General features: G+C 40.8%; 1 protein-coding gene across 4 annotated transcripts in view; it reads left to right on the top strand.

The window, feature by feature from the left end:
* Positions 1-14,152, top strand: part of OTOA (otoancorin) — a 42,655-nt gene extending 28,503 nt beyond the window's left edge. For all 4 annotated transcript variants that reach the window (XM_080387035.1, XM_080387038.1, XM_080387037.1 and 1 more), the window contains 8 exons: positions 2,008-2,195; positions 6,212-6,367; positions 7,803-7,945; positions 8,347-8,483; positions 9,459-9,556; positions 11,223-11,415; positions 12,582-12,671; positions 13,240-14,152. In XM_080387035.1, the coding sequence (XP_080243161.1) occupies positions 2,008-2,195; positions 6,212-6,367; positions 7,803-7,945; positions 8,347-8,483; positions 9,459-9,556; positions 11,223-11,415; positions 12,582-12,649 (983 nt within the window). In that variant the 3' untranslated portion in view covers positions 12,650-12,671; positions 13,240-14,152. The remainder of the gene's footprint in view (positions 1-2,007; positions 2,196-6,211; positions 6,368-7,802; positions 7,946-8,346; positions 8,484-9,458; positions 9,557-11,222; positions 11,416-12,581; positions 12,672-13,239) is intronic.
* Positions 14,153-14,595: the final 443 nt, after the last annotated feature.

The following is a 14,595-nucleotide window of genomic DNA, read 5'->3' as shown; positions in this document are numbered from 1 at the left end:
TGTTTGTGCTAGTCCAAGAAATATTTCTGCAGTCCAAACATGATATTGAAGTTCTCTTACCAAGCATAATCTAATCCACTCCACAAAACTCACACGGTGGTTTCAATAAGGAATGAAGTTTTATGACTGGTTTGTAAATCACTAGAAAATTGCGTATATGAAAATGGCTCTAGAATAACACCAGGGTTCTTCATACTACCAACCTGGTGGTTTATATTTCCCACAGTCCAGTTGTGAGCTAATATTAATAACAGTAATAACAATTACCATTGACAGAGTTCTTAACATCTGTGTCTCCATCAAGATAAAAACAAAGGTGGTGCTTAAGGCAAGATGGAACATAGGAGGCAAAACTCAGGAACCGCGTGCTTGAGATGCTACCAGAAAGCAGTGGCAGTGCTGGAAAAAGAATTCAAGTTGCCTATCTCAAGCACTGAGATGTTACAATGTATTATATATATAATAGGTTCTTCATCAAACTAAATGTGATTATATAGCAAAAAGCAGAGTGAAGTAGCATCAAATACAGGAAGCAAAGCCAGGAGTCTAATGCACATTTCCCGCTGTAATCGCGCCAATGTATCTGGTGTGTTACAAATAATAAAATCAATGTTTTTTCCAAGAACACAAAATATTAGGTTTTCGTGACTTGGGGAAGGGAACTGCATTGTGTCTGGATGGGTAGTATTTGCATGATAAAAGCTGACCTTTTGCAGCAGGGGAAAGTGAAACAATGCAGTTTCACAAGAGGGCGGTGTAAATGGAGAGCAGAACATCAGCTGGTACAGTGGAAGCCGAACAACATTTTCGTTTGCTCAACAGATTCAATCTTTTCAGTGTTCTACCCACTACTGCAGCTTCCTTTGATGCAAATAAATCCCTCCTCTGCCTCCTTTCAAAGTACAAATCTACTTTGTACATCCTCGCTTTAATTTATTTATCTGGGGGAGCTTAGCTCAGGCACAGCATCTGTGAAATTCCTGCTTTTTACTGGTAATGACCGTATCTGAAGACATGTAGGGATTATTTGGTTTCGATAATTATTTAATAAGGTTTTCCTAAATAAGTGACAGGAGAGAGAGCAGTAAGAAACCACATCAGGATTCTAATTTCCGCTTTCCATCAATTTTGGAGATTATGTCAACAAAGACCAAGATGTGTTAAAACACACAATGGGAGCTGTCTCATTTGATCATGCATGGGGCCAGAACCTAAATAAGATTTTTAAATGGAGTTTGTCTGTCCAAACAGTTCTGTTGTAAGTGAACAGCCTTCTCTCGATCTTGACATTTTAACAACATGCTGGACTTAAAGAACAAGCACCATGTTTCTCTGACACATCCAGCTTCTGTCTTCACCTTGTTTAAATGTCAGGCAAGTCTTACCAGTCATACATCCTTGTCAGGGTATTTCAGATTAAAAGGACCTTTCATGTCTGTTACTTTCCCGTTGAGCTGGATTCACACGTGTGCTGTTTAAACGTGAAGTTTATTCAGCTGCAACGTCTTTTTGTGAACAATGACATAGCTATATGGAGACTTCCACCAAGGTCATCCCAAAGATTTGCATTTGATTCTTACCACAAACAGTGGTTTTACCTCAGAATAAGCCCTTGCCTGGGTTTTGATGCCTTTAGGGAATTGGACTGTAAAGAAACTTGCAAGATATTTATTATTACTACACATATTCAGATTTTAGTTTTATTGTGGCATCCTGTATTGTAACTGTTCCGAAACATGTCTGTTCTTTTCTTTTCCAGCATGCACTGCCTTTGGAAGACAAAGAATATAACCCACTTCTTGCAAGTCAGGCAAATTCTAGTTTTACATCCAGGATATTAATGATGTAAATATTTAAAGAAATTATTCCATTGCAAGATAATTAATCAATATCACATCGACTGCAGTGAATTCATAGTCTGTCACCCTCTTAAATCTCTGTATTGCTTTGATTTTCTTATTTTCAGTCTCCTTGAAAAAAACTCTTGTGATCTGACTTTTTTTCCAGATTGCATGGGAACCAGAGCTCCTTCTTCAGATGAAATTATTAAATTAGCGGAAGCAAATGTCTTTTGGTCAGTTCAGGAACTGGAATGCATGGATGCAGAAACTTTTGACAAGAATGTGGAACTTCTTGGGACTGTCTCTGGTTTTAACAGCTCCCAGCTTGTTGCCTTGAAGGAAAAAGCCAAGCAGGTAACTATCTTGTCTGTGAAGGAAAATTAAATCCATAATTTGATTTGCTGTTATTGAACTATGCAGTTCTAAAATAACTGTGCTATGGCAATGTCACTACTGCTGCAAGAATATCTATTGTTTATCGGAAAAATAATGTGAGATGGTGATACTTTATTGCCCTTGCTTTAGAGTCAACAGGCAAGTAGTTGTGAGCTATGAGCAGCTGAAAAACTTAAGTGCTTTTACTTTTGAATTGCTTTTCAGTTGCTCCTTGCTTTTCTTTCATGAATGAAAGATCAGCAAGCAGTACTACAGCTGTTGATTTGCCTGCTGAGAATTAAGCTCAGTGTGTTAAACTGTTTACATCAATGTTAAATATAGTTTACAGCAGTGTAAAACTCAACTGACTGAAAGAGACTTGTTATTAGCCGAATAAAGCTCGTTCTTCTGCCATCTTGTCATGGGCAGGGACAAACCCATCACTGGGAAAATCTGGGGAGAGAAGAGACCCGCGTGCATTTAGTCTGTCTTTACTAGGGTGTTACTGGTGAGTGTAAGTTACAGGAAGACAGCAGAAAGACGACCTTTGTCTTTGCCAGTCCGTAGATTCGTGGAGAGGCACAAGGCTGTAGTCTCGTCACCACTCCTGCAGCACCGCTGGCACCTCTTTCTTTCAGAGTGCAGCAATGCAGCTCCTCGAACTCCTTGGGGAGGTCTCTGCCCTGGGCTCAGCCCGTACGTGATGCCCATGCTGCAGCAGCAGTGTAGGAGGCTGGGACTAAAGCTTCTCCCTGTCTGGCACTGCAGCGCAGGCTGTGTGCCAGGATACTGAGGGCAGAGTGCTGTGCCGGGTGCTGTTCAGCACGCCGTGCCTAGGGCAGAGCATCAGCGAGGTGTGTGAGCTCCGAGCAGTGGGCAGACGTTGCTCCATCCCTGTTGTTGGTGGTGCACTCCTCCCTGGGGTGACGACCTCCTGCTGCTGCTTCGTGGTTGCCTGCACTGCCAGGGAACAGGTAGCATCCCCTACATGCTTACATTTCAGCAGGGAAAAGCCTTAGGGTACAGTAAGACAAGCTGTTTTGTTTGCAGAAAACCCAGAGGTGAAGAGGCTGCCATCCCCAGCCTGTCTTCAGCTTCCAGTCACCAGCATCTGCTGGAGGTTATCTGCTTCTATCTCTGCACGGTTAGCAACTCTGTAATCCTGTTCCATCAAAATGATCCTACATTTTAAAAGTGCTTTTAAGGCTCCATCAGCTCATTCTGACAGAATGAGGTTAGGAAGCATCTACAGGGGCAGTTGGGTGCAAGTAGTACAAGTGCAGATGCTTGGAGACCTGAGGCCTGTGACCTTCGGAGGAAAGCAGGAGCAGGGGACAAGGCACACCTGGGCACCATCTCCTTAAACCAGCAGCTGCAGACAAAGTGGTGTAGCTGACTGATGTTTAGGTGGATAAGGCCAACAGTGTGGGTTTTAGCAGTGAAGCTCAGCTTTTAAAATGCCTGAATTGCAGGTGCTCAAAGAGAAGGGGCAATAACCACATTTCTGAAGGCAGGTGGTGACTCTCTGCAATTCTGTCTCTGCTGCCTTGTTGCAGTAGGACAACAGCCTACTGCATCAAATGCATTCTTCTCAAGACAGCTTTTCTCTGTCAGCACAGACATGTGGGTAGGAAAAGGGGAAAAAAAGAAAAATCCTAGAAGAAATTAAATCCAGTGCTTGTCTGAAATAGTGGGAACTGAAATATTTTACAGCAGTGCAACATAATGGTATACTTACAGAGTGGTATCTGTTGTAGTGAAATTGCCAACAAGGTTAATACACTCATATCCCAGCTATGTTCAGTTTGAAGACACACAGATCTGTAGTGTTCTGAACAGAAGTATATTCTGTCCGTGTGAGTGTTTGTAAGATTGATTACTCCTAGACAAAGACAGACTTCCTATATATTAATTTGCAAAATACAACATGGTGTTACACTGAACGTGAAGCATGAGAAATCAGACTGTACAGGCAGATCTTTGACATTTTATGCATAATATGCTGCTATATTGTAAACTAAAGGGCATCTGTGATTAAAGGTTTGATTAAGCTAGCTTTAATTTCTCCTAACTTGATTGATTTCCCCTAAAAGAAACTGCGTACTACTCGTGGTCCCAAACTAATTCAGAAAGTCTAGTTATCAGATTGTGTCTTAATGAAAGTAAGAAGCTTAGCTCACTTGTAAGTGGAAGGTTTCCAAGCTCTGTGATAGTAACAGATGTACGGATCTGTAGTCTCTAGGTGAATGAGGACAAAGGAATGTTTCAGTTTCATGTGTTGTGTTAATTTATATCATGATGGCTGAGATTTCATCCAGCACTGTCAGATAATACTGTTTATGAAGTACTTCAAATTCTGTAGTTTATGACCTAGATCAGACACACGTTTTTAACTTCATGTGTTTCATGTATCTGTTAAGCTAGAGAATTAAGAGCTTTAAAATTGGGCTAATGCTTTTTACTATCTATTTTCTTTGGAAAAGATTGAAATTTCCCAGGCTTAGACTCTTTTTCTGTTTCTTTATGACATTGTAAAACCAACATAAAAGATCCTGTGGAAACTCAGTCAGGGGGTACAAATGCAGCAAAGCATCTCTTAAACAAATCCTTAACCTGAGGGTCACAGTTGAGAAGAGCGCCTTGGCAGTCCTGAGGCCGCTCCGTGTTGGATGTGCACATTGGTATGAACAGCAGGTAGTCTGTGACTCTGTGTAAGGAATATCTTATTCTAGATATCTGGCCCTTTATTTTATGCAAGTTGTACAGCTTCGTATGTATCTGAAGATGCCAACACTATTTAGTAGGCAACGCAGAGATACTTCATCAGCAAGTCCTTACTAGCTTTGACCTTTCTAATTTTTTGAACAGAAGTTAAATTGTAGCTATCCTGAAAATGGAATGAGTATTTCCATGGATCAGACAGCATGAATGATCAGCTTAGCCCAGGACTGGGCTTTTTGTTTTATTTTTCTGTGTGGAGATAGCAGCACAATCGTGTACTAGAAAACTGTCATTTATTGACTGACATAAAGCAAAATTGCTGAATACATGCTGCCTTTAAAGGGAGCTTTTTTTTTTTTCTTTTTTAATGTATGCCTGTCTTGTTCAAGTCATTTCCTCGAGCTAAAACGCAGTGTCTTTTTTTTCTGTAAAGACAACGGGCCATATCTTGAGAGATACTGACCGCTGACTACTGCCTTCTGTCATTTCCAGCTGAATGTAATTGACAGTTCTAGCCTCTGCAAATTCAGCTTTTGATGGACTTTTGTTACTCTTCATTCAGGCAGACCTTTTCCTGAAATCACAATTTTCTCAGGGCTGATCTGTGACAGCTTTTGGATCACTGTTACTATATCTCAGATAAAATTAAAAGCAGTGGAACATGTCAGTTGAAATAAATTGGTACTGATTTTTACAGAGCTTTACATATTTAACTGTGTACAAACACATTTAAATGATTATATGGGTTTTTTTTAATATTGTACGTGCACAAACTAGAGATCAGAACTTTAGGAACTGGCTATTATCTATATTACCTGATTCCCTACTTTGATTTCTGTTTTCCTTGTCCATGACTGGGCCAGCATGACTGGTCACAAAAGCAATTTAAAGTCACCACTGGAGCGATTGCAGCTGGTGTAGAAGCCTGGGTAGTCCAGGTGCTGCTGTTGTGGTAGCAGTGTAACAGTGTGGATCTCAGCCCAGATTTGCATTTTTATTGGTTTTAGTGGTACTTGCTCCTAGAACAACACTTCCAGCAGTCCCTGTGCTGACTTAGCAACAATCTCAAGCTGTAAAAATTGCAGCACTTTCAGGTAAACTAACGGTTATTAGTGCAGAACCTTGAAAACCTTCACAATACCCAAGTTCTACCTTTTGTGTTTAAAAGGGCATACTTTGAGTATTGGGACTTTTAAAAGCAAGGGGTTTGAGAATGGTGTATGTAGAGGTAGATTCATAATGATCTAACGAACATTAATGAATTTCTTCTAAAGGTTTGGGGATCGCTGGCAGGCTGGAAGAGTTATCATATTGTTTCCCTGGGCCGCATTGCTCTGGCACTCACCGAACATGAAATCGAAGAGCTGGATTTACATTCTGTCGACACCATTTCTGTCCTTAGTCAGCAAACAGGATGGACTGTTACCCAGGTAAGTGTGTGCTCCTGGCGAAAGGTTCTGGATTCACACCCTTCGGGACTGAACTCCTGGAATCACCTAGGAAGCAGATGCAGCAATCCACACTACTCCCTGCTGCTTGTCTGTGGCTGTGACCCCGGGGAAAGTGGGCAGGTAGGTCAGCACTCCTGTCTGCCTTGGCGGCTGCTGGCTTTTTCTGTTGAGGTGGCCAAGAGGACATCAATCACTGTTAATTGTGGTGGTGATGGGTGTATTCTTTAGCACTTGCCCACTAAGTAGTAGAAAGAGGTCAGCAGCTCCTCTCACACTGGCCCCAGAATAAACACTACTGCTAGGAGATACTAGCCCTTCCTAACTAAGAGCGCTCACTGATGAGGTAGCGTGCCCCACAACCCAGCATCCATTGCCCTAGAAGCCTAAGTTATTAGCAGATATGCTCCTCTCAACTTGCTTCCCTTGACTAACTTCTAGTTATGTCAATGGGACTTTCATAGTAAGAGTTAAAAGCTTCTATTTGTGTATGCAGATGGCAGCATGTTTCTGACTTTGTGACCCATACCATCAGGACTCCTCGGTTGCACAGATGCTGTCGTGGTGGCAGCCAGCTTTGGCAGAATATCATAAATCTGTTTAATAGCTTCTTGTTCTGAAGAGCACCGTCAGAAGGAAGCACTTGAGAGGCTTTTATACAGTGCTAGTTGGCTTTTGAGGCTTCCTGCTGTCAGTAAGAATAGTTAAAAGAGATTCATCCTGCCTACCTAACTTAAGTTGTCTAAAAATTAGGTGGCTAGTTTAAGCTAGTCATTTGAGGCTCGGAGTTGTGGATAGATTAGGAAATCTTGGAAGATGCTTGTTTCTTTCACTGACTTTGGAGGATGCCTTGGTGGCAGGCTGAAGCTAGACACACAGATTTTAAATGGTTAGTTTAGGATGAGCACCATCCTAAATGATTTAGTCTTGCGAAGGCATTCTGATACTAACATCCTACTCATATCTGAAAACTAATCCTAAACACAGGTCACCGCCTGTATATGACAAATAAGACAAGACAACCTGACTACTAGAAAAAACAAAAAATTTATATTGATTCCCTTGAGTAATTTATGTTGTCTTTTAGTAATTTAATTTAATTGGTCAGTTTTGCTAGACAACTCAACGACTGTTTCTTCTGGTGAAGTGTTGCCTTGTGACTCGGCAGAAAAGGTACAGAATGCCTTCAAATCACTTGCCCTTGGGAAGTGGTTGTGTAATGGTGTCCTGTTTAAGTGTCACATATGGGTTGTGACAGTGCTCCTTCTGAAGGCCATGGCAAAACTCCATTTAATTACATTGGGGAGGCTTGGGATTTTATGTGGTCAATAACTTCTGGTAAGATTTTGAGCTTCTAGTAACAAAATTTTCAATTATATTTATTCTGTTCATGGATGATATCTCACTACTTTTGTAGGCAAGATCTGTTTTGCAAGGTTTTCTAGAAGACTCTGGCCAGGCAATCAGTACACTAAAAAGCTTTGATTTAGTTGGATTGGGAGCTATTCTCTGTGCTTTGAACTCCACGGAAATCATGTCCATAAAGACCGCTGAATTCAGGTACTGCATTTAGTACTTAATGAAATATTAACTAGTATTTCAACTGATAAAATTTATTGTGCAGTTTGTTTCTCTTCAAGATTTCCAGAGCCTAAAGTACACTTTTTTACATTTTAAATGCTTTTAGAAAGGCAGTAGCTGTTACGGAAGGCATACACAAGTCGCTTAAAATATATTCTGTTTCAGGTTTCCTCTGCCATTTATATCCCACTATTCACCTATTGCATTGAGAAACCCGGGTTTTTGCTCAACGTATTGAACATTTGCATGTAGTTTATGTACATGTATTTTAAACTGAAAATGGGTTTACAGTGTTATTACAACAGACTAAGTGTATTCCAGGCATATTTAGTATTGCAGGTAATAGCAGCCTGTAACGTTAACCTTGTTGCCTTTTGCAGTGCTGCTGTTGCAAGAATTGGCCTGTTGTTTTGCAGCACCCCTGTTCTGAGGCAGTTTAAGGTGATGACAGAATCTGTGTTTGGTACCGCTACGAGCTGGAACAACTCTATTTTACAGGAAATTGGTACTATAGCAGGTAACAAAACTCAGACTCCAGGTGGTGATGGTTCTGAAGCAGTTGTTAAGCATTAAGAGACAGGTTAATGTAGCAGTGCATTTTTCTAGACTGGTGAAAGACATTTGTGAGAGTCGCCTGCAGGGACAGACATCCAGCAATTTCATTAGTGCTATGGAAAAGTGGTGGTATTCTCCATAAGGTTCTATGAATCAGCTCAAACCGACCTTGGGGAGCACAGCCTGAAGTCATTTGGGTCCTGTAAGTTGGAAAGGGTACATCAAAGAAGGCAAAACCAACCAGATTCAGACCCATTCACTATTTGTAAACCATGCTACTACAAGAGGTGCTGTACTGGGTCAGAGTGATGCTCTAGCTGACTGAGCACCCTGCATCCAACAGTGGGAAAAATGGGCTGCCCAAGGAAGAGCAAAAGAGCAGAGTTAGCCTGGAGTGATACTTTTCCACAGTGTTCTCACAGCCTTGGGGACTTCCTGAGCCAGAGGTCACACACAGTTTTGTTCATGGATTATTTTTTTTTCCCCCATGGTCATTTAACTGCACATTGAACTCTCAGAAATTTTAGCATCCCCCATGCCTGAGGCAATGATTCCATGCTGTAAGTGCCTAATGGGTGAAGAAGTAACTCCCATTGCATGCTTATGCTCCCTGATCTTGCATCAGAAGAGGCTGTGAACAAGCATTCCCTAATAACACTGCTTACAATTTTATTGATTTTTACCATTGTCTCTTTTCCAAGATAAAGTAACTCAGGTAGAGTACATTCCATACCAATGGTTAAGGTCAGATGATTTCTAATGTTGGAATATAATGAAAGAAACAAAACAAAACCAGAACCAGTATCTCTCCATAAAGCACTGGAGTAAACCATTTATTAGATACTTTGTATAAATGCTTAGAGTTTGTATTAGCTTAAAAATAAATCTAATAAAAAAATACTAACTTATTTTTGTTCCTATTGTGCGGGGGGTTTAGGTGGTTTGAATGAGGATGAATTAAAAGCTTTTGATAAAAACTTGATGCCGTATTTCCAGCCAACAGCAGTAAGACGTATACCTCCTGAAATTTTCCAAGTAAGAGCCTGATTACTGAAGAAGTAACCAAATTGCTATTGGTTTTACTCTACTGTAAATAAACTGCAGCAGAGTTATAGTTTGGGTTTGGGTTTCAGCAAGAATATTTCTCTGTTCTGTTAAGTGAGAGGCTGTCAAGGATCTGAAGCATTAACTTACAGCTATATCATCTGTATTTGTGATGCCCATAAAATACACTAGACAAGCTTTATTCTTCAGACTGCATCCCAAGGAAAAAAGCAAAGATCTAGGGTCAGAAAGCAGGGAGTGGACACTCTTTCATCCATCACTGTATTTAGACCTGAGCTTTCTTCTCTGTTTATTAACATTTGCAAGGATGTTCTCTGTTGACTATGTAAGAGCTTTTTTATTATCCTAAAATCTGGCAACATTCTCCTGAGTTAGCTCTGGAAAACAGATTGTACAGGCAGATACAGATCGGAAAGGAATTATATCTAATTAGAGCAGTTCTGAATGTGGACCAGAAATTAGAACATGGATCTTGAGATCGTTGCCCCAGACTTTATTTGACTTAGTGACAAGATTAATATTCTGCCTAGGCTGGTCTCTTTCAGCTGCTGGGGCAAGCAATGTACTTATGGATAGATGAGCTAAACAGATAGTTAACTGTGTCAGCTTCTGTAAAAGGGAAAAACTCCTTGAACACTGTTCTGCACAGTACCACTGACAGTTTAGATAAGCCTGAAATGTCCTTAGGAAAACTATTTATTTGAAAAACAAATCTTGTAGAATTTATTTTAAATAGCGTACATTTTTGTTAGTAAAGTGCGTTAAGTAGAGGCTTAATACAAAATTTTGGGGCCTGTAGGCATTCGCATGAGTTTACTCAATTTAAAACATCACGCCGTTTGGCAGACAATGGAAAATCGAGAAATGTTTGCTCCATTGTCTGACCTCCTTGAAAGGGGAATTTAGTCTTTCTAAAGTAGAACCTGGATATAAATTGTTGCAGCAAAGAAAGCTTGTTGTGTAGGAGGGCTAAAATTCTTGTGACTGCAGAATGTTAACTAGAATCAAAGCAATCCAGCATGCTCAATGCATGCAGGCTTTACAAACTGGTTAATTGCTATGTGATATAATTACTGTGAGATTATGATTGCCATGTTTCATTTTTAAACACAAGGTTTAATATGACCAAACTTGGAAGATTTTCAATCTAAAAGAGAAAATTGAATAATGAGGTTAAAGCATGGGTTTGTTTCATCTCACTGTTCTGTTGCTAACTATAATAAAAGGTCAAACAGGTTCAAGTGAGGTTACTTGGGAGCAAATCTAAGAGGAAATAAATGAAAACACAAGAGGATGCACATTGTCATCAGTCTTTGAACAAATCGGAGAAGAAGTGGCTGGAAAATTAAACTCTAGCAATATACTGAAGAAGTGTCCAACACAGTGTCAGCATAGAAAGCTTCTCAAGCTGTCAGATCCCAGCAGCAAAGAGAAGGTGAAAGATAAATGAGTGGTCAGTGAAGTAAATGAATGCAGAGGATTTTTTCTAAGCTCTATTGAGCTCTTTTATAGCAATGCTTTGTCGAAGGCTACTTCCCTTTATTCGAAATCTAAGACAGTGATGACTTTTGATTCCTTACCTGCTGTATATAATTGACAACCTAAACCAATTTTTTCTGGGTTTTATTCCTCCTAGGCATTGTCCTCGGAACAGATAGCAAACCTGGGCCCTGAAAATGCTGCCGTGGTTACCAGATCACAGCGTGAGCATCTGAATGCATCACAGCTCCAGAGCCTTCAGCTGGCGCTGGATGGAGCCAGGACAAGCACCCTAGAGTCACCAGATGGTGCAAGCACTACCCAGGCAGGTCACACCCCAGCTCCAAGTGGTGAGTAGAGTCACTCCCTCCTCCTGCTTAGCCAGGAAGGACACACACACCAGTGGGGTAGATGGTCTTGCAGCATCCACCAGGATCAGACCTGTATTTTGAAGGTGTGCTACAGTGAATTTTCTAATCAGCTTTTTAATTTATGCGTCAAATCACACGCATGACCAAAAAAACCAGTAAGGTTCCTGTTGGATTTACCCACAGCAAGAGGTAATGTAGAAAGACTGTCAGATGGCATTAGCAGCTACGTGCTGCTAGTAGCATTACGTTATGCTAAGCACTAGCTTGTGTAAAATGTAGTCTGAAACAGCTTTCCCCTCTCCTTTCCAATATTCTTTGCCTAAATTTCGGGCAGGACTGTCCATCTCTAGACCTTCAGATCACAACCTTTATCTGCAGCAGCAATGTGTTTGCAGAGCCACAAGAGGGAAAGGAAGGTAGCACTGGGGTGGATTAGCATCTTTATCCAAACTGTAGGACCCCCTTGGACAGTTTTTCCTGCTGTTCCCATCCTATCTGAAATTAAAGCCTCTTAGTACCTATGCTTCACTGGTTTAACATTTTATTTGTCCATACTGCAGTTTATACTGGGCAAGTTGTCCCGGCAAGTATGTTAATAGACATTTTACAATGAGTGAGAGTTTGCACATAGGCAAGCCGACGTTGAGAACTTAACCCTATCAGACAGAAAATATTGTTGTTTCCAGTGACTCAGTGAGATATAAGCTGTTGAAGAAGAGAGGCATGTTGAGGTGCTAAAATAGGAGTAAGGGGGACTAAAGTGCTATGATGCCCTTGCTGGAATTAGAGCAGACCTTCCTAGAAGCACCTGAGCGGTGCTCTCAGCCTAGCTCCCTGCATGTATGACCTGTTCCCTCTGTAGATATGTCGTAGGGAGGAGTCTTCTGGGTAGAGATCACCTGAGTTCTTGAGCTTCTTCATTATTCCTCTCTCAAGTGAGTACCACCCCTTTGAAACGCTTCTCTTCAGAGCTGTGTATGTCAAACTGGAAGTGACCGTTCTGACCAGGGTCATCTTTTGAGCAGCTGAATGTAATTAGGATTCAAATGTTGGACTTGCTGCACCTCTTCGGGGTGGTGTAGGTAAGACTGTACTAGATCTGAACTGTATCGTGACACTAAGACGAAATGCTTTCTGCTTTTCAGGTGCTCCTTGTTTGAGTAGCTTTGGCATCTGGTTGTGCGCTGTGTTTACGCTGCACCTGCCTTTCTGAATCCACGGCTGTTAAGTTTGAGGTGAGTTTCAGTAAGAGGTAGCTCTATCACAGAAACATAGGTCACCTGGAACAGCGAAAACCATCAGGGTGAAGGACTGTGGGGACCCCGTTCCTGCTTTGAATACAGAGAGAACAGTTTCTGAACAATTTTTCTGTATTACAAAGGTGTCTTGTACTTCTGTTAAACTATCTTAGAATCTAATCAGTGGGAAAGCACTTTATCTTATCTTTAGTGTAAAGCCAGCCTTAACAAAAGTATATTTAAAATTCCATGTAACACCAATCTATTACTGCATTGTTTCTTGCCACATGTTGTTGGTATTAATCTGTATTTTGCCTGTTCCAGTCCATTGATAAGAATTTATTCCCTGACTGCTTTTATAATCTCCAGTTAAAAGCACGTTGCCATTAACTTTCATTGGATTTTACCATTTTGACAGGCTAAAAATTAACGACAGCACTGGTGGGTTTAAGGTGTAAAGTCCAATTAAGCACACTAAATGCTTAAGTGTTCTATTTAGTCTTTAAGACTGCAAATCAAGGTATGTCAAAAGACTTGAAATATTTCTTTGCTTTTTGATTTTCAGTGTCCTGGAGCTTACAGAGAAGATGCTAGAGATAAAGAGTTGCAGCTCAGCATGAATAGTAGAATCAAGAGGAGGCTCCGAGATGCCCGAGTGCAAAGTAGTTAATTTCTTAAAAGCAACACCTCCATCTGCCATCATGATGTGAAGTGTCCCCTTTCCTTACCTTTACTATTAACAAGTAACACAGGGTCCCTCCAAACTTCAGACAAATTTCAAACTGGAAATGGCTTACTGGTCTCATGAGAAAGTCACTGAAAGATAGGCTTATGTGTTAGGGAGGACCCTGAATGACCTAGGGGACAGGTAGCAGGTGACTGTTATTTGAAGGCTGTCGAATTGTACCCAGTGCTTTTTACATTGGCTAATTTGGTCACACTTGTTTTCATCTGTTGGATTTTCTTCTTATACTGTGAGTGTTCACTGCTCTGGTCAGAGGCTATTTTTCTGTGTGAGGTAGTAAAAACCATACTAAAAATTACTGCTGTTGCAATAAAATAACTTCATCTCTGGGCTGCTGGTTTAAATGCTGCTCAGATAAGAAGTAATGACACGTTCTTCTAAGCATCTGTGAAAAATGTAGTTCCCTGTGACCATATGTATTTGACACAAAGGGCAAATGCACCATGGAAACCTGCTTGTGTTCATCATGAGATAGTCCCTTCACTTCAGGCAGGGTTGAAGCATACACCTGGCAATAGTAAGGGAAAACTGTTCACTGCGTCTGCATACTACTAGGACTGTCAAGCCAGTACGTTCCACAAGCTGTATAATAACTAATGTTTCATCATTATAAACCACAAATATTTTCATGTGTTTTATCAACATATGGCTTACGTGTTTAACATTTTTCGTGCTGTGCCTGAGTATTTAAACAGTGGAAAAAAAGAGACATTAAAAATCCTCTGCATGTGAATACACATTTTGATGTCATTCAACATGATTTTTTGCCAAGAATGCATGATACAGTTTTCCATTTTGCCATTGCAAAGGTCTTTTATCTTTCCTAGACTAAAAAGGGCAATGCATAGACTTAAAAGTTTAGCTTTTTCATTTAGAGCTGTACTGTTGTAAATGCCTTTCAAACTTTTGGTTTTATTTCTTTATGGCAAACATTACATCTAGCTTCTCGGCACTGAAAGCAGAATTGAAATTTTGCTACAGGTGGGGAAACAATAGGAGTGGGGCTCAGAGGGAGGGCTGGAAGGAAGAGGCTTGCTGCTTTTGCTGCTGCTGGGGAAGGGTGAATGTTAGCTGTTGCTGCTGTTGGTAATAACAGCTTCCACCACAGTCCCATATATTCTGTAATTCCTGCAGCAGCAGGAGCCAACCCGATTTTCAGGGCTCTGTTATTGGCGA

This window comes from Falco punctatus (genome assembly GCF_963210335.1).
Source record: "Falco punctatus genome assembly, chromosome: 4".
NCBI classification, from domain to species: Eukaryota; Metazoa; Chordata; class Aves; order Falconiformes; family Falconidae; genus Falco; species Falco punctatus.
The sequence above is the reverse complement of the archived record's forward strand: the minus strand, read 5'-3'. Positions and strand labels throughout refer to the sequence as shown.